This window comes from Zingiber officinale, chromosome 1B (genome assembly GCF_018446385.1).
Source record: "Zingiber officinale cultivar Zhangliang chromosome 1B, Zo_v1.1, whole genome shotgun sequence".
Lineage (NCBI taxonomy): Eukaryota > Viridiplantae > Streptophyta > Magnoliopsida > Zingiberales > Zingiberaceae > Zingiber > Zingiber officinale.
In genome coordinates, this window is record NC_055986.1 from 112,397,442 (window position 1) to 112,415,185 (window position 17,744).

The 17,744-nt window shown below is 39.1% G+C and overlaps 2 protein-coding genes across 2 annotated transcripts; one reads left to right on the forward strand and one right to left on the reverse strand.

Annotated features, from left to right (window-relative positions):
- Positions 1-8,705: 8,705 nt before the first annotated feature.
- On the reverse strand, positions 8,706-10,093 carry LOC121987997 (MYB-like transcription factor 4). The gene is made up of 3 exons (XM_042541692.1): positions 9,872-10,093; positions 9,646-9,775; positions 8,706-9,546 (listed from the first exon to the last, which is right to left on the reverse strand). Exons 1-3 carry the CDS (start codon positions 10,002-10,004, stop codon positions 8,883-8,885), a joined length of 927 nt encoding a protein of 308 aa, XP_042397626.1. The 5' UTR covers positions 10,005-10,093; the 3' UTR covers positions 8,706-8,882.
- Positions 10,094-14,986: 4,893 nt separating this feature from the next.
- LOC121988151 (ubiquitin-40S ribosomal protein S27a-like) lies at positions 14,987-15,729 on the forward strand. Its single transcript, XM_042541707.1, has one exon. The coding sequence runs from the start codon at positions 15,047-15,049 to the stop codon at positions 15,518-15,520; it is 474 nt and encodes a 157-aa protein (XP_042397641.1). The 5' UTR covers positions 14,987-15,046; the 3' UTR covers positions 15,521-15,729.
- The last annotated feature ends 2,015 nt before the right edge of the window (positions 15,730-17,744 follow it).

Here is a 17,744-nt window from a genome sequence, read left to right on the forward strand (position 1 = left end):
GGAACGATCAGGGTGCATGTGGATTGGTCCACAGACCGATCCCCTCCTTTTCTCTTTGCCTTCTGTTCGCTTTCTGATCGGTCTGCAGACCGATCAGATAACATACAGTAGCATACTGTTTGGTTACTGATCGGTCACCAGACCGATCAGATAACCCAGTGTATCACTGGATCGATCCACTGATCGATCCAGCTCTTGGTTTTTGCCCAAACAAAGTCCCACGCCTTCCAAACCAATATCCGGTCAACCTTGACCTATTGGTATCTCATGCTTAGCATCTGGTCACTCCCTTGACCTGCTAAGACTCCCTACCAAGTGTCCGGTCAATCCCTTTGACTCACTTAGACTTTTCTCTTCGTGCCAAGTATCCGGTCACTCCCTTGACCTACTTGACCTTCACAACACCAGATGCCCAATCAGCCTTGATCCATCTGGATTTTTCCTTGCCCGGCTTCACTCACCAGGACTTCCCAACTGCCTAGCTTCACTCACCAGGACTTTCCCTTGTCTGGCTTCACTCACCAGGACTTTCACCAACTGCCTGGCTTCACTCACCAGGACTTTCACTTTCACCTAGCTTCACTCACTAGGGTTTTCACTTGGCTTCACTCACCAGGATTTCCAATCTACCTGGCTTCACTCACCAGGACTTTTCCGTGTGCCTGGCTTCACTCACCAGGACTTTCCATCTGCCTGGCTTCACTCACCAGGACTTTCACCTGGCTTCACTCACCAGGATTTTCACCTGGCTTCACTCATCAGGATTTTCCATCTGCCTTCCTGATCTAGAGAACGAGCTACCGAGCCCTCTCTGACCTAGTCCGAAGAACGAGCTACCGAGCCCTCTCCGTCTTTCACTTCCGGTCCAGAGAACGAGCTACCGAGCCTTCTCCGACTTCCACTTGCCAAGTTCCCATACTTGGACTTCTCCGTGCCAAGTCTCCATACTTGGACTTTCTCCCGTGCCAAGCTCCCTGCTTGGACTTTTCCCGTGCCAAGCTCCCTGCTTGGACTTTTCCGTGCCAAGTCAACTCACCTCGGGTCAACCAGGTCAACCTTGACCAAGGGTTGCACCCACAACCTCCCAAGTTTCTGTTCTTGTCAAACATCAAGATCAACTTGAGTCAGGTCAACTCGAGTCAGGTCAACCAGGTCAACCTTGACCTAAGGTTGCACCAACAATCTCCCATCAAAATACAACTCTTCTGTTCTCGTCAAACATCAAAATACAACTCGAGTCAGGTCAACTCGAGTCAGGTCAACCAGGTCAACCTTGACCTAAGGTTGCACCAACAATCTCCCCCTTTTTGATGTTTGACAAAACCATAACCTAACTTAGGTTTTCTAATGTTCTTCCTTGAACATTCTCCCCAAACCTACACTCTCCCCCTTTTTGACACACATCAAAAAGAGTGAATCAAGGTCAAGAGTTTCTTTCTAATGAAGGTCACATACCTTTCATTGAAACCCTTAATTTCCCCCTTGATACTAAGGTCAACAATTAACTTAGTGATAATCTCATATCACTCAAGTCTTTAGGAGTAAAAACTCCCCCTAAAAGTCAACTCCCCCTTGACTAATAGGTAAAACTCCCCCTTGACCATTGCACCAACAATGTCTTGGAGAGTTTCAAGCCTTTAGATATCCAAAACACCAACTCCCAGCTGAAATTTCAGACAAAACAGTCGAAAATCAGCAAGTTGGCACGCGCTGATCGGTCACCTGACCGATCAGACCTTCCCTGGATCGGTCACCAGACCGATCCACACTTCCCTAGATCGGTCCAGTGACCAATCCAGAGTGCCCTGGACCGATCAGAATCCCCTCTGATCGGTCCCCAACTCTGATATCAGAAGTTTCTGATTTTTCTACTTCCGAAATTCAGAAACCTCTCAAAAATCACATAAAATTTCAAAAATTGTAAAATTTTAAGGATACATTCCTCATAACATATATTATCACGGAAAAAAATTTTCGATGAAAATAACTTCCATTTTCAAAACTTGATACAAAGTTCGAAAAACTTTGAAATAGTTCAAGTTTAACTCAACTTTGTATCAACTTGCTCAATGATGAATCCTATCACTAGAAAAGCTTCATCAAGGTTTTTCAAATCAATTTTAAAATGATTTTAAACCCTTTAATTTAGGACCATAATCTCAGGACTATATGTACATGACTTGTACACAAGTTTTCCCTATGATCCTTCAATTTCGAATTAGGCTCATCTAGGTACAAGAACTATGCACCTTGATCCTAACTCATCATCCTAATATCTCGCACACATCTAAGGTGTATCAAACACATCCAAGTCAATTTTGATGTGAGATATGGATTTAGGTCATCTTAACTAGGTTCTCATGCATTTTCTAAACAACAATTTGATCTCCATATCAAATTGTGTTTTAGTCCTTAAATCAATTTCATTGATTATAAATGCAAGAGATGATGACATGGCATAAAATAGTATCATAAATGGAACATGTGCCAATGTCATGATGTCATGGCATAAAGTGTGAAACTCTAACTAAGGCATGACATATAAATAACCTAAGCATTATCATGACATTTCAAATGATACTAAATTAAATATGATGTTATGACATGGCATATGACAAACAATATATGGAAAATAACATGTAAAGGTATAGGAAATACCTAATTCTAGCCTTAGTTGCCATTTTTGATAATTTTGATCATTTTGCCATAGGTTCTATATTCCTAAGAGTAATAGACCTAAAATCATATACCAAGGATGTTTAGATCACTATGTGCCAATTAAACTGACATAAGAGAACTCCTCAAATGTAGTTGGCACATTCTAATCACCTTAGGAATAATTCTTAATTTCATTTTCAAGGCTTGATCACACCTTGAAAATTCCTAAAGTGCCACCTTTTGCCATGATTAGGTTAACTACCTATTCAAGTAAGGTTGGCACACCCTAACTCATCTAGCGTGATGAAATCACGCTCCTAGGAACCCAATACCTATTTGAGCTCATTGGGTTCACTAAATATTCACTAGGGATGACTTCCCTAGCAACCCTCTTAATGACCCTCCTAGGCTTTGAAGCCTTGGTCATTTGGGACTCATCAAGATCAACTCTAGGGGTGACTCCCCTTGTGACCTTGGTGATGGTCTTCCTAGTCCTAGGTTTTGTTCCATAATCGAATGGAACATCATGGTAAGTGGGTTTGACCACTTGGGACTTAGGTTTGTGACACAAACCTTTCTTATCCTTGGACTTGGGTTTTTGACCCCTAGACCCTAGAGTCAAATCCTCAAGAGCCTTTTCTAGAGAGTCAAGTCATGACCTCAAGACTTGATTTTCTTTCTCTAATACCTCAAGCTTTAATTTATCATTTTTCTTTGAGGTATACCTAGGCATATGTCTAGTTGTTTTGGGATTCCTACCTAGGTTTTCCTTAACCTTAGATGAGTTAATTCTAGGGTTGGCATTTCTAGCATTGTCCTTATCCTAAGCACATGTATCGATTATCATGCTTATTATTATTGACAATAGCAATAAGGCTACTAGCATGCATCCTACTAGAATTGCAAGAATGTGCCTTAGAGATTACCTTAGGGTTTGCCTTAGCTCCCCCTATAGACGTGCTCGATCTCTTGTCCTTCTGAGATTGCCTCCCCCTCGGACATTGGCTCCTATAGTGTCTCCTTCGCTTACATTGGAAGCACACCACGTGCTCCTTGCCCTTGCGTATCGGGACTCCGGCTTTCTTGACCTTTAGCGCCGGTGGAGTCTTCTTAATCCTCTTTGGACATTTACTTTTGTAATGCCCAAATTCCCTACACTCAAAGCACATTATATGTAATTTATTTGAAATTAGATTGCTTGAGTTACCTAGGGTTGAGGATGGATGTATGCTCTCTTCTTCATCCCTTCCGGAGGTAGAAGCTCCTTCTTCTTGCTCCAATCTTGAAGAAGAACTCTCCTCCTCTTCTTCCTTAGATGTTGAGTAGCCCTCAACTTCTAATTCCTTATCTCCATGATGTGAGCTACTTGGCTCACTTGACTCCTCTTCATGACTTGAATTGGAGCTCTCCTCATGGAACTTAGCCAAGTTGTTCCACAACTCCTTGGCATCGTTGTATCCACCTATCTTACACAAGATATCACTAGGTAATGAAAATTCAAGGATTTTCGTTACCTCGTCGTTGATTGTGGATTGGTGGATTTGTTCCTTCGTCCACTTCTTCTTCTCGAGAGGTTCTCCCTTTTTATCCACCGGAGGAGTAAAACCTACTCGTACACAATTCCAATTCACTAGGTTAGTCATAAGAAAATACTTCATTCTTACCTTCCAATACACGAAGTCGTCGCGATCGTAAAAGGGTGGAATCGTGATGTCTTCTCCGAGTCGATCCATTCTCTAGCTTGTGCTCCCCCGGGTGTTAATTCGACGAAGAGCAACCTCGCTCTGATACCACTTGTTAGGATCGATGGTCGCGGCTAGAGAGGGGGGGTGTGAATAGCCGACCCCAAATCTTCGTTTCTTTCTACAAATCAAGGTTAGCGCAGCGGAAATAATAATAATAGAAACGAAAGCGGAGAAATCAAACCTCAACACGCGTCGATGTAACGAGGTTCGGAGATATACTCCTACTCCTCGGCGTGTCCGTAAGGTGGACGAAACCTATCAATCCGTCGGTGGATGAGTCCCCGGAGAACCGGCTAATATATATACTCCTTCTGGGTGGAGAAACCTCGCCACAATCTTTCTTGCACCAGCAAGAATAGGAGTACAAGAATACACAAGAAGAAGCAACAATATGAATGTAAAAACAAACAATCTTGCCTTCTCGTCGGCTGTTAATGAAGCAGCAACTTCACGGGCCAAATACAGCAGCAACTATTGGAGACCCCAGCCGAGGAAGCTCACGCGAAACTTCAGCTAAGAAGAGCTCAGCAAAGCTCAGCAACAGCAAGCTCTTATAGAAGCAAGAGGTAGCAGCTGAGGAGAGGAAGAAGAAGAAGTATTGCTGTAGAAGCCCTCGATCTCCTTTTATAACCTGCACTGCAAAGAAGACAGCGAAGAAGACAGAGATAGCCGTTGTCACTCATAACGGCTATACCTGAACCGATCAGGCTCCACCCTGATCGGTCCGAGGCCTCCCTGATCGGTCTTGGGGACCGATCAGGACCTATGCTGATCGGTCCCCAAACCGATCAGCACTCTTCTCCCAACTCTCTGTGGACCGATCAGGGTGCATGTGGATCGGTCCACAGACTGATCCCCTCCTTTTCTCTTTGCCTTCTGTTCGCTTTCTGATCGGTCTGCAGACCGATCAGATAACATACAGTAGCATACTGTTTGGTTACTGATCGGTCACCAGACCGATCAGATAACCCAGTGTATCACTGGATCGATCCACTGATCGATCCAGCTCTTGGTTTTTGCCCAAACCAAGTCCCACGCCTTCCAAACCAATATCCGGTCAACCTTGACCTATTGGTATCTCATGCTTAGCATCTGGTCACTCCCTTGACCTGCTAAGACTCCCTACCAAGTGTCCGGTCAATCCCTTTGATCCACTTAGACTTTTCTCTTCGTGCCAAGTATCCGGTCACTCCCTTGACCTACTTGACCTTCACAACACCATATGTCCGATCAGCCTTGATCCATTTGGATTTTTCCTTGCCCGGCTTCACTCACCAGGACTTCCCAACTGCCTAGCTTCACTCACCAGGACTTTCCCTTGTCTGGCTTCACTCACCAGGACTTTCACCAATTGCCTGGCTTCACTCACCAGGACTTTCACTTTCACCTAGCTTCACTCACTAGGGTTTTCACCTGGCTTCACTCACCAAGATTTCCAATCTACCTGGCTTCACTCACCAGGACTTTTCCGTCTGCCTGGATTCACTCACCAGGACTTTCCATCTGCCTGGCTTCACTCACCAGGACTTTCACCTGGCTTCACTCACCAGGATTTTCACCTGGCTTCACTCACCAGGATTTTCCATCTGCCTTCCTGATCTAGAGAACGAGCTACCGAGCCCTCTCTGACCTAGTCCGAAGAACGAGCTACCGAGCCCTCTCCGTCTTTCACTTCCGGTCCAGAGAACGAGCTACCGAGCCCTCTCTGACCTAGTCCGGAGAACGAGCTACCGAGCCCTCTCCGACTTCCACTTGCCAAGTTCCCATACTTGGACTTCTCCGTGCCAAGTCTCCATACTTGGACTTTCTCCCGTGCCAAGCTCCCTGCTTGGACTTTTCCCGTGCCAAACTCCCTGCTTGGACTTTTCCGTGCCAAGTCAACTCACCTCGGGTCAACCAGGTCAACCTTGACCAAGGGTTGCACCCACAACCTCCCAAGTTTCTGTTCTTGTCAAACATCAAGATACAACTTGAGTCAGGTCAACTCGAGTCAGGTCAACCAGGTCAACCTTGACCTAAGGTTGCACCAACAATCTCCCATCAAAATACAACTCTTCTGTTCTCGTCAAACATCAAAATACAACTCGAGTCAGGTCAACTCGAGTCGGGTCAACCAGGTCAACCTTGACCTAAGGTTGCACCAACACTTTCAACCCTAAGAAAGGCACCTTCCATAGTCTTTATAAGAGCATCTCGACCAAGCTTCAATATACAACTCAAACACAAGCTTCTACACATTGGATTGAGGTTCTGACTGCTCTGGCTTCTTGTTGTGACTCTGCTGCAATGCTGTTATGCCCGTCTATCACTGAGAAGTCGTCCAAACACCGAACTCCAACCAACCATTTCTGAAAAAGTGTTTGGTAACTTTAAATTTCTGTACTCGATTATTGCAAAAGGATAAGTGCAGTGTGTTGCACTTACTCTAACTTTCTTTGTACCTGATTTCCTTTTCCGATCGTTTTGGAAAAGGTATTTTAGTGGATTACCCATCGATAGGTCAGCGAGACCTAGGTCTTGGAGTAGAAGTCGCTTAAGGCTCTGAGCCAAGTAAAACTGACTGTGTCTATTTTTGTCTTCTTACTTGGTTTTAATTTTTATATTTTTTTCGCTGCATTTACTTTGTTCTCAAAACAAAAATTAAAGTTTTTAAAAACTACTTGATTCACCCCCTCTCACTTACGACTTGATCCAATAATTTATTCCCACTCGAATGTATTTTCTCTCTATATAAGTATTCTACAAGGTTATTAGTCTAAGTGCCTCACTCATCTAGTTGTTGAGTCATGAGTGTCACGAAACATCCTTGATAGTAAATCCCCTAAAAGAAATTTTAGAATTTTGAACCGATCCTACTATTTTAGTAGCTTTCGATCCCCAATTTTATTTTATTTTTCATCATACTCTAAAAATTATTGTTTTAAAGTGGTAGATTTTATGATTAAAATAAATTGAATGTTTATAAATAAGTTTGGTATTCGACTTGATAAAGATTTATATATGTTCGTTCAATTAAATAAAATATATGTGTTCAATTTGTCAATATTTATGAAAAATATTTATAGATAATATTTACTTACGACTCTTATCGACATGATAAATAAATAAATAAAACTTTTAAATCAAATAAATTTAAAATATAAAAATTTTAATAATCAAATAAACTTAAATTCAGAGTTCGACGGTATTTAAACTAAGCAAGCTTAAGCCAACCTCATGAAACAAATAAAATCTAGTTTAACCAATCATTTCGATAATTTAGTTAATTTGACTGGATTGTGTTATCAGTTCATTTCAGCTAATTTAGCCCTATATAGATTGCCATGTCTGTTCATAGTCGTTCACAAGTCAATGCTAGCTTTCTTGTGCTCCTAAAAGAAATTCGATCATGTCAATTGATGCGGTGATAAAAGAAAGTCCATTTGTCACGAGTCAAGTGGTATGGTATCGATCAAAATTAAGACGGTCAATACTTGAACTTACGAAAAGAGTCTCGGTCAAAGATGGTTGTCTAGTTATCCCGGTAGAGTGGTCAAGCGGATCATTTGATTGGGCAGACAAATGGTCATCATGGACCAGTCGGCCGAAGGGACGAACTCGTAACCAGTCATTTCAATCGGTAAGAAAATGAGTCGCTCGGACCATCCGTCCGGCGTAAGGAATGACATTATATAGGAAGAAATGATAAAACAAAAGAAAACACTCTGTTTATCATTAAATATGAAGAAGCCAAGACAAAGAAAAACACTTCATCTATCATTAATACACGGAAGACAAGATAAAGAAATTTTTTTTTTTTGATAATTAATATCATTAAATAAGGGCAGATGAATGATCACGAAGAAAGGTATAAAAGAATACGCTAGGTATGAGGAAAAAAAAGATCTATCTATTTCTTGATTACTCATTCTCTCTAACTTGAATATCGGAGGACCAACACTAAGGACTCCTTCCCTAATTTAATTTGATTTTATTTTATAGAATTAAAATTTCCATCCTATCAATAATCATCTTATTCTCAGCTTTCCAACTTTCCTCGTTAGGACAAGGTCACCAACTACTGACAATGTCTGAATGAATCAGAGAGAGTTCAGAAACAAAAACACAAAAACAAAAACAACATACAAAAACAAAAAGAATTCCGCATGAAAAGAATAAAAAAAGGTGCCAACTGTTGCATTAAGGAGGTTCACCGTTCACATCCATGGAATTGGAAATCGCTCAGAGATTGTGGCTCAAAGCAGCTCGAGTTGAGATAGAACAGTTCACGGAGGCACCAAATGAGCAATCGCCGACACTAATTCCAATTAACAAACCCTAAAATTCGAGACAAACTTTATTCTGCAATATTATTTCGATGCCTATACACACCAGCAAAAATCATCGACAATTACAAACCTGTAAAAAAAAATTTGGAAAATTACAGCAGTAGTCGTAGTAGCAGCAGCAGCTCTGCTCTTCTCTGTTCGTGTTTCTTCTTCAATCTGATCTGTTGTGCTGCAGAAGCTTACTGTAAATGTCAAAGGACTGCTGCTCTTGCTGCTGCTTCTGGCCATGGTGGCAAGGATGATCGAGAAGATCGCTGAAGGTGGGCTTGGTTTCGAGCTTGATGTCGGAATGCAGGGGTGGACTGCCGAGGAAGGAGGTCTCGAGGCACTCGAACCAGTACTTGAGTTCCTCTGCCTCGAGCTGCTGCGGCTGCGGCGGCGGTGGCGGAGGTAATTGAGGCAAAGGGAGGAGGAGTCCATTCTCGAAGAAGGAGCTGCTGCTCTGATCGCTGCTGTTGCTGGAGTGAACTGCGTCGGCACTGTGCTGAATTCCGGCGGAAAGCTGCTGATCGGGATTGATTTGGTTGAGCCAGAGAGAATTGCAGCAAAATGGCGGCGGCGGCGGAGGCGGCGGTTGCTGCTGCTGCCAATTCATTTGGTCGGCGATGAATTGGTCCAAGAAGCTGGCTTCCAACGGCGACGAAGAGGTGTCCGAGGCCGGTCTGAGCTCGGCGGCGGGCTCGCCCTGCGCGAGCGGCCGGTGGGTGCCGGAGTCGATGCCCCGCTGCCTCAGCTTCTTCTTGACGCAGGAGTTCCAGAAGTTCTTGATCTCGTTGTCCGTCCGCCCCGGCAGCCGCGACGCGATCTGCGACCACCTGCGCACCCACGCAATTTCCCCCCGATCATGAGTCGACGAAAAATCCGACCGGCAGCAATGCCCTTTCCGGCGAGGCAAATTCTCATCGAAATCAAACCTGTTGCCCAGCGCCGCGTGCATCTCGACGATGAGCGCCTCCTCCTGCTCCGAGAAGGAGCCGCGCTTGAGGTCGGGCCTCAGGTAGTTGATCCACCGGAGCCGGCAGCTCTTCCCGCACCGCTGGAGACCTGAAAGTCGGAACCTTTTGAGATAAACTCTCGCATTGGCACTGAAGGAAGGGAGTAGCTAGCTAGCTAAGTTGTCCTGAGCGTTATGTTATATACCTGCTTGTTTGGGGATGGAGCTCCAGCAGCCATGGCCGTAGTTGGCGATGTGCCTGACGAGCTTTTCGTCCTCCTCCGGCGACCAGAGGCCCTTGCGCAGCTTCTGCTTGTGGCAGCAGGAGTGCCTGCCCATTTGCAATGGGGAATTGGAGAAGAAGAAAGGGGAGGAAGGCAAGTTGAAATAGGAGGAAGAGGAAGATGAAGAGTAAGTGGAAGGAAGGAGTCTCAATCCAAGTGGTTGGGATTGAGAGAAGGAGAATGAGGTTGAACCATGTGCGTTTCATATTCGGGTCTGATCTCGACTCAGGTCCAAAAGATAGACGCACGTGAATAAAATATAAAAAAACTTCTGGTAAAATAGAACATAAACGTTTCTTAAATTCTAGCTACTTAAAAATATTTTTAAATATTTACGAATATCTCCAATTTCTATTTCAGCTAAGCCGTAACTTTTACTATAAAATTAAAAGTAAAATTTTAATGATTTTTTCTTTTACGTTTTTCTAGGGTATTAAATTAAAAATTAATATTTATATCCTTATTAAATTTATCATTTTACATAATTCTCATCATATTTTTACCTTAATAAATTTATTATTTTACATAATTATCACCCTACTTTAATATTTATTTTTTAAATAATATTTTATACTTGTATATAAGTTGTATTTCTAAAAAATTTTATACCTATTTTAAATGTATTTATAGTAATTTCATCTGATCAATCTCATGATTATTTATAGGGAGATAAATCAAAAAATTACAATTGACCATTACCAAAAACATATTTTTCTTCATTAAAAAAATAATAAAAATGACATGAGTTGTCGCTATATTTTTCATGGGTAAATTTTGACGATGGAATTTTCTTTTCATTACTAATTTAGGAAAAATAGTAACCGTGAATTATTTGACCCAATACACTTTTACTTTCCTATTTCAATATGTACAGATTATATATTAAATTCAAATAACATTTACAAAATACAACAGCACTCATAAAAAATCACACTACTTATCCAAAAATATTATACAAAATATAATCTCATTACACAAACATTCATATATTCTAAAATACAAAATATAATCATATTACATTATTTAACAAGTTTAATCTCATCATACATGCAATATATATATATATATATATATATATATATATATATATATATATATATATAATATTGCCCATCTTTGTAATTAATTAATCTCAAACGTTAATGATTTGTTTTGAGCACCCCTTTCTAAATGAGGACTTAATAAAACATACGGATGATAATTCAGAAACTGAATTAAACCATATAGTAGAAAATCAAAGATTCCGATTTTCTATCTTTCTGCTTATCCTAAATAGTTTATAGCAAATTTATATATATATATATATATGCGCATGAGACCAAAACTAGTTCACATGTAGCTAGTCTTTGTATAAATTAATATCAAGATATCTTATCCTTTCCCATCACCTTCATATTCAATATTCATCACATAAATAAAATAATGCCGCGTATTTTATTAAAATCCCATACACAACTCAGGTAAACGAAGACCATAATTTTATTTTTATTTTTTTTATTTTTCTTCACATGCGGCTTTTTTTTTTTGCTTTTCCTCCTCCATTTAGTTTTATTTTTAATATTTGGAAGCCATGCTATATTTTAAAATGCGGCCGAAATGACAACTATTAATTGGTTCATATTTGATTAATCATAATCTCGGCTGAAATCGTAAAATTAATTTGTGGTTAATTAGCATCGTCGGCACATAATCTTTTAATTATTTCACAATTGGGCAGCCTTCACATGGTTTCAATAATGATATGTACAATTAATTAATTAAATCTTAATGATTGATGAGAAACTAAATTAAATTAACGACGAATAATGCGCATCTTGTAATATTTAATTATCACGTCCTTCATTATAATTAATCAATTAATTAATGTAATAATCACAATAAAACAAATTAAATTGCATATGGATAGATTAGAGAAAGTGGGAATGTCAAATTAACGGTTAACTTATTTTTTATATAATTAAAATTTATAAATTAAGAGTTAAATTAAAAGTTTACTTTCGAAATGAGAAATTTGATATCTTTCACGTGCATTGTTGAAATGGTTTCGACTTGTAATGCCATGTATCTTCATTGATTTCGATATTGTTGTATTATGACTTTGACTTCGATCTTCTAACCTCGTGTGCTAGTTGATTGTGATTAAAATGTGACGATTGAAGGTGACTTACTTGCTAACGTAGGCCTTCAAATAGAAATTAGCATGACTTTAAGCTCCATAGCGTCTACATCCCGATTAACTTTGTTTCTATTGTGATATATGTATTCTTAAAATGTTCAATTATTATCTTTGAGTTGCTTGTGAAATGATAATATCGGCTCTAAGGGGTTGTTAATGTGTTGTGATTATGGCTTAAACAATTTGTAGTCGGTAAGTTAGCTTTTATTGTTGTTACTTGCAAACGAAGGATAAGAATTCTAGGGTTTTTACCTTTGCTTTTGTCTTCAAATTAGAGGAACTTATTTGTCTAATGAGGTTTACTAAAATTATTATTATTATTAAAATTTTCTGTGATATATAAAATTGAACAAGGTTGTTTTTAAAAAATGTCACCATTGATAGCGTAGATAATATTAAGTAATAAAGTGTGATTTTTTTCGCAAAATAAAATATAAAATTAAAAAGAAATACGAGAAAAGGACCTTTTAACAACATGATTTCTTTCATGTCACCATTACTTTTCACTCCGAATAATAAATATTAGAGCGATACTCATCTAGAATTTTCATCTAGAAAATTCATCTAGATAGACACATAAAAGATGGGACCCACCATTTCACTTTTTGTGGGCCCATCATTTATGTGTCTATCTAGATGACTTTTCTAGATGAAAATTCTAGATGAATATCATTTCTCTAAATATTATATGTCATTTTTCACATTCAAGTGATTGAAATCCTATGAATTATATTTCAAGGGCATCGAGATGCATCGATTTTAATTTACTTATATGATATTTTAAAAAAAATAATACGAGGGGTGGTATGAAAATGTCCCCGCTCTGGAAATTTCCCACGTACATTTTTTACGTACCCGACGCGTGGAACCCACCGGGACCCGCAAAGGGAGAGAGGACGAGAGAATTAGGTAGGTGGGGGCGGTTGCGCTACCGACGCTCCACGCATCGGCGTCCGGCGGACGGCTGACTTCCTGAGTCCCCTCCGGCCGCCGTCGCCGTCGCCGCCGCGAGCCGGCAGCTTCGCCGTCGCGAGCCGGCAGCTTCGCCGTCGCGACAGCTGGATGGGGTCCACTCCGCGGACACTCGTGCGATCCGCGTAGCTGTGGGGCCCGCCATCCGTTCGTTCTTCGCCGCCATGCCACGTGTAAAATGGGAATATAGAATAGACTGCCTACCGTAGAATTTCAGCCGCAGCCGCAGCCGCAGCCGCAGTCGCGATATAAGTAAAGGCCTATGTCACGACTTGGAACGCCACTTTAACAACTGGATATTCAAATATCTCCTATAAATTTCAAAAATCTCTAACTGACCCTTCCCAGGCCATTGCAACTTCTATATAAATACCAACAAATTCGTAACCTCGCCATTTCACCCCTTTCTAGGCACCAAAAGTCCAAAACCATATAACAAATTATTATTCTTTTTTTTTTAACTTTAAGGGGACAAATGAAAAGGGCTAAAGTCTCATAATTGATTTAAAAATTTTATTTCATGGCAATTTGCAAGTGCCAAAAAGCATCTATTAATATAAAACTAATGTCCTTACTTTTTCTAGTTGCGAAAGATCTTGAGAAGATTTGTTTTTGACTATTTACACCTTCCATTTTCCAATAATTTTAATATTACTTTAAACCACAAGCTTAAAAATCATAACACCTTGCATGTTATTTGCATGAAAAACAACACACTTGTCCCTTTGCAAGACACAATATCTTCTAAAGGCAAGCATGCACAAGAGAATAAAGAAATCATAATCATCAAGGAATACTTTTCCTTTTTCAAAATAAAAAAATAATTAAATAAATATATTAAACCTCACACTAGCTTATATCACTTTCAAGTATCACTATTGTGCAAGGCAAAGATTGAAATATTGTATGATTTTGGGTCATGTCTTTGAGAAGCTTTTGGATGGACTTTCCTTTCGTGATAAAGATAGCAATTAATTTAATTATGTGTATGTTTCAATTGAGTGAGCTAGAGGAATAAGAAATAAAGTTGCTAACTTTGATGCATGATGGCAATGTTGTCTAATATTGACTCTTAATTAATATTTATGTGTGAGCAAAAGGGAAAAGGCGAAGTGAAAATGTTCCAACACTTACTTTTCTTCATCACCAAATGATTACATTCTCACCGACATAACGTGCAATTCAAACAATTTTTGAACTACTATCTATATATATGGTTAATTAATTAATATTAATGGAAAATTAATTAATAGAGCAAGCTTTGGATTGAGAAAGAAGCAAGAAGAGTTTAGAGAGTTTTTTTTTTAAATTACATTTTTCTCATTTTTTTTGTTTTCTATTTTCTTTCGGTCTTTAATTTGAATCAATGCATACAATTTTTATGATTTATGACAAAATGAAGTGGTGATGGCAACTAGATGATCAATGCAATGGTGACTTTTGGTGTCTTAATTATGAATAATTCAAAACATTTCTCTTTCATTCATATGAATGGAACCTTTCTTTTGTGTGTGTTCTGTTAATTGATTAATTAATTAGTGCATGTGATTAATCATGAAAAATAATTAGATGTAACTTTTTTAGAGAAAATTAAGGTCCAATTCAATCCCAAAATTAACAAATGTTTCAAGGGTTTTAAGTAGATGGATCAAGCCCATCAAATCTAGTTTTGGGCTGCAAAATTAATAAATGTTTGTGTTTATTTACAAAATTCCACTCTTTGATGCCGATCAAATAAAATATACCGCTGGAACACTATAAATTATGTCATTGATTGCCGTTAATTATACTTATACGGTCTTGATTTACGGGTTCATTATAGTGTATATGAATCCGGCGGAGTAGCAAACCGTGTACCAACGTATATAATTGATCTTCTTCGCCTTTCTGAAGAAACCCTAGCCGTTACCCAAGCAGCGGCGGCGCCGAGTGCACACTCCGACGTGAAAATGCAGATCTTCGTGAAGACCCTCACGGGGAAGACGATCACTCTCGAGGTGGAGTCGTCGGACACCATCGACAACGTTAAGGCAAAGATCCAGGACAAGGAAGGGATTCCCCCGGACCAGCAGCGCCTTATCTTCGCTGGGAAGCAGCTCGAGGACGGCCGCACTCTCGCCGACTACAACATCCAGAAGGAGTCCACCCTTCACCTCGTCCTCCGGCTCCGCGGCGGCGCCAAGAAGCGCAAGAAGAAGACCTACACCAAGCCCAAGAAGATTAAGCACAAGAAGAAGAAAGTGAAGCTCGCTGTGCTGCAGTTCTACAAGGTCGACGATTCGACCGGAAAGGTCACCAGGCTCCGCAAGGAGTGCCCCAACGCCGAGTGCGGCGCCGGCACCTTCATGGCCAACCACTTTGACCGCCACTACTGCGGCAAGTGCGGCCTCACCTACGTCTACCAGAAGGCCCAAGGTGAGTAAGCAGTAACGGTTCCGGTACTCGCTAGAAATTCTAAGTATCAAGCGGAAAAGATTCATCTTTTTTACTCCATTCTGCCCTTATGTTTAGTTGATTTTCTACCGACCAATAACCAGGACATCCTTGTTTTCAGGATCATTTTGTTATTTGTGAATTCAATGTTGGATGATTAATTTGTAACTTTACTTCTCAAAGTTTGCATTTTTTTGCCTGTTCATCTTGTCGATACTACAAGATCGTGTTTGTTCTTGTGATTTTGATTATTCAAATTATTGTTTCTGCTAAGGTTGATTGCTTTGATCGATTTGTCATTATTTAGTCAGAACAGGTGTGGCTGATGTGCCCTTGTTCATAGATTCAACCATTTTGCCTACTATTTGCTCTATGTCTAGTGTTTCAACTGAATTTACATTTGTTCCACTTAGAAAAATAGAGAATGCATGTGTTTTTTTTACATCTCTAGAACATGACAACTCTGTTTGTATTTTGTTCTGAAAGTAAATTAAATTGGCATATAGAAAAGAATTGGTCAGGTGTGAAATGAGTCTTGTGATGTTGCTCCTGTCACTCTATTGAACTTATCATAAACCTAAAATACAAGTTGCAGTCTCTGTTATCTCTTCAGAGTTTGTCTTATCAATTTTTAGGTTATTAGTGTACTAGGTCAGGAGTAGGTCAATCCAAGTGACTCTTTGAGCAAATCTTGAAGGGAAAGTGTGTCGATCAATCATATCATGTCGTGAGACCAAGCAAGTCGTGCGCGACTGGTTGGGCAGATTCGATCAAGAGTGATCGCAACTGATAAGCCAAATGAACCATGCCTATGGTTGGGTGCATATGGTTAGTATGAATTGTTGTAGGGAAAGTGCATATGGTTAGGATGATTAGTGTATAAGGTCAGGAGTAGGTCAATCAAAGTGACTCTTTGAGCAAGTCTTGTAGGGAAAGTGTGTCTATCAATCTGATTATGTTGTGAGACCGAGCAAGTTGCGCGCGATGGTTTGGGCAGATTCGATCAAGAGTGATCGCATCTGATAAGCCAAATGAACCATACCTATGGTTGGGTGCATATGGTTAGGATGAATTGTTCTGGCCGGAAGACAACTGACCGGTGGGCTAGAAGTGTTTGATGGCAAAGGCAATCAATGAGGTGAGGCTTCTTTACCTCTTTGGCTCCCAAGCTAACTTGCTATCGATCGACAGAAGGCAGGCATCCCTACCCTTTCTTCGCCATGGCACCTAATATTAAAAAATACCATTAAAATTCATATGCTGCTGGTAGGGTTGTATATGAATTGAACGTGGATTTGGTGTTGAGTTTGTTTATATTAAATTAATTAAATAATTAACTAAATGGATAAATTTAAATATATATGAATTTACTTTGGGAATATTAGTAAACAATATGAATAATATTCAACAATAATTTTTTTATTAATTTGTTAAATAAATAAATAAATAAATTTATTTTAACTATTAAGAAATTTAAAATGTAAAATCTTTAAATAAATTTAAACTAAAAGCTCGATAACTTTTCAACAAATTAAATTCGTGTGAACAATCACTTTAACACATAGTTCAATTTAGACTCCATTGCTTGGATTGACTTGTATACATTTTGCTGGTTACATTGCATTGCATAATTATTATATTCAGCATTAATAATTATTTTTTAGGGAAGTTAAAGGGTAAAAATTGTCTTTTGCTTTTAAAATTAAAAATATTCTTATTTTCCGTATTTTTTTTAACAGGCTGCTACATCTACAATTTAAACATGATTTTAAATATTTAAATTTATATAAAAGTACCCTCTTTATATATATAATATTTTAATGAAATCGAATTGATTTAGTAAGAATATTTTCAGAATAAAAATATATTAAAGAGTTATTTTGACTTTTAAAAGAAAAGAATATTCTTTTGATTTTTGTACTTTTTATTTTTTTTATCAGTTAAAAAAGTGTTTTTAATTCTAAAAATATTAAAATAATATTTCGTTTTTTTATTTTTAATATTTTATTCTAATAACTTTTGGCAAAAAAAAAAGTGAAATCGAATTAATGCTATAAATATTTTTTTTTTAAAAAAAAGGCTTAATTAAAATTTATTTTAATATTGATCCTGTTCGAATATCGAAGAGATGGAAAGTCGAGGATGTGGCGCTCCCGCTGACCGCCTGTAGACTCCACTCGAACTTGCAATGCAAACTATGTTAGTGCCGAGTCA

Excerpts from the sequence above, each read along its gene's own strand:
- LOC121987997 (XM_042541692.1), bottom strand. The coding sequence starts at position 10,004 with ATGGGCAGGCACTCCTGCTGCCACAAGCAGAAGCTGCGCAAGGGCCTC. Across the intron at positions 9,776-9,871 it reads CTCCATCCCCAAACAAGCAG|GTCTCCAGCGGTGCGGGAAG; the intron begins GTATATAACATA and ends TCCGACTTTCAG. Across the intron at positions 9,547-9,645 it reads CACGCGGCGCTGGGCAACAG|GTGGTCGCAGATCGCGTCGC; the intron begins GTTTGATTTCGA and ends GTGGGTGCGCAG.
- LOC121988151 (XM_042541707.1), top strand. The coding sequence starts at position 15,047 with ATGCAGATCTTCGTGAAGACCCTCACGGGGAAGACGATCACTCTCGAG.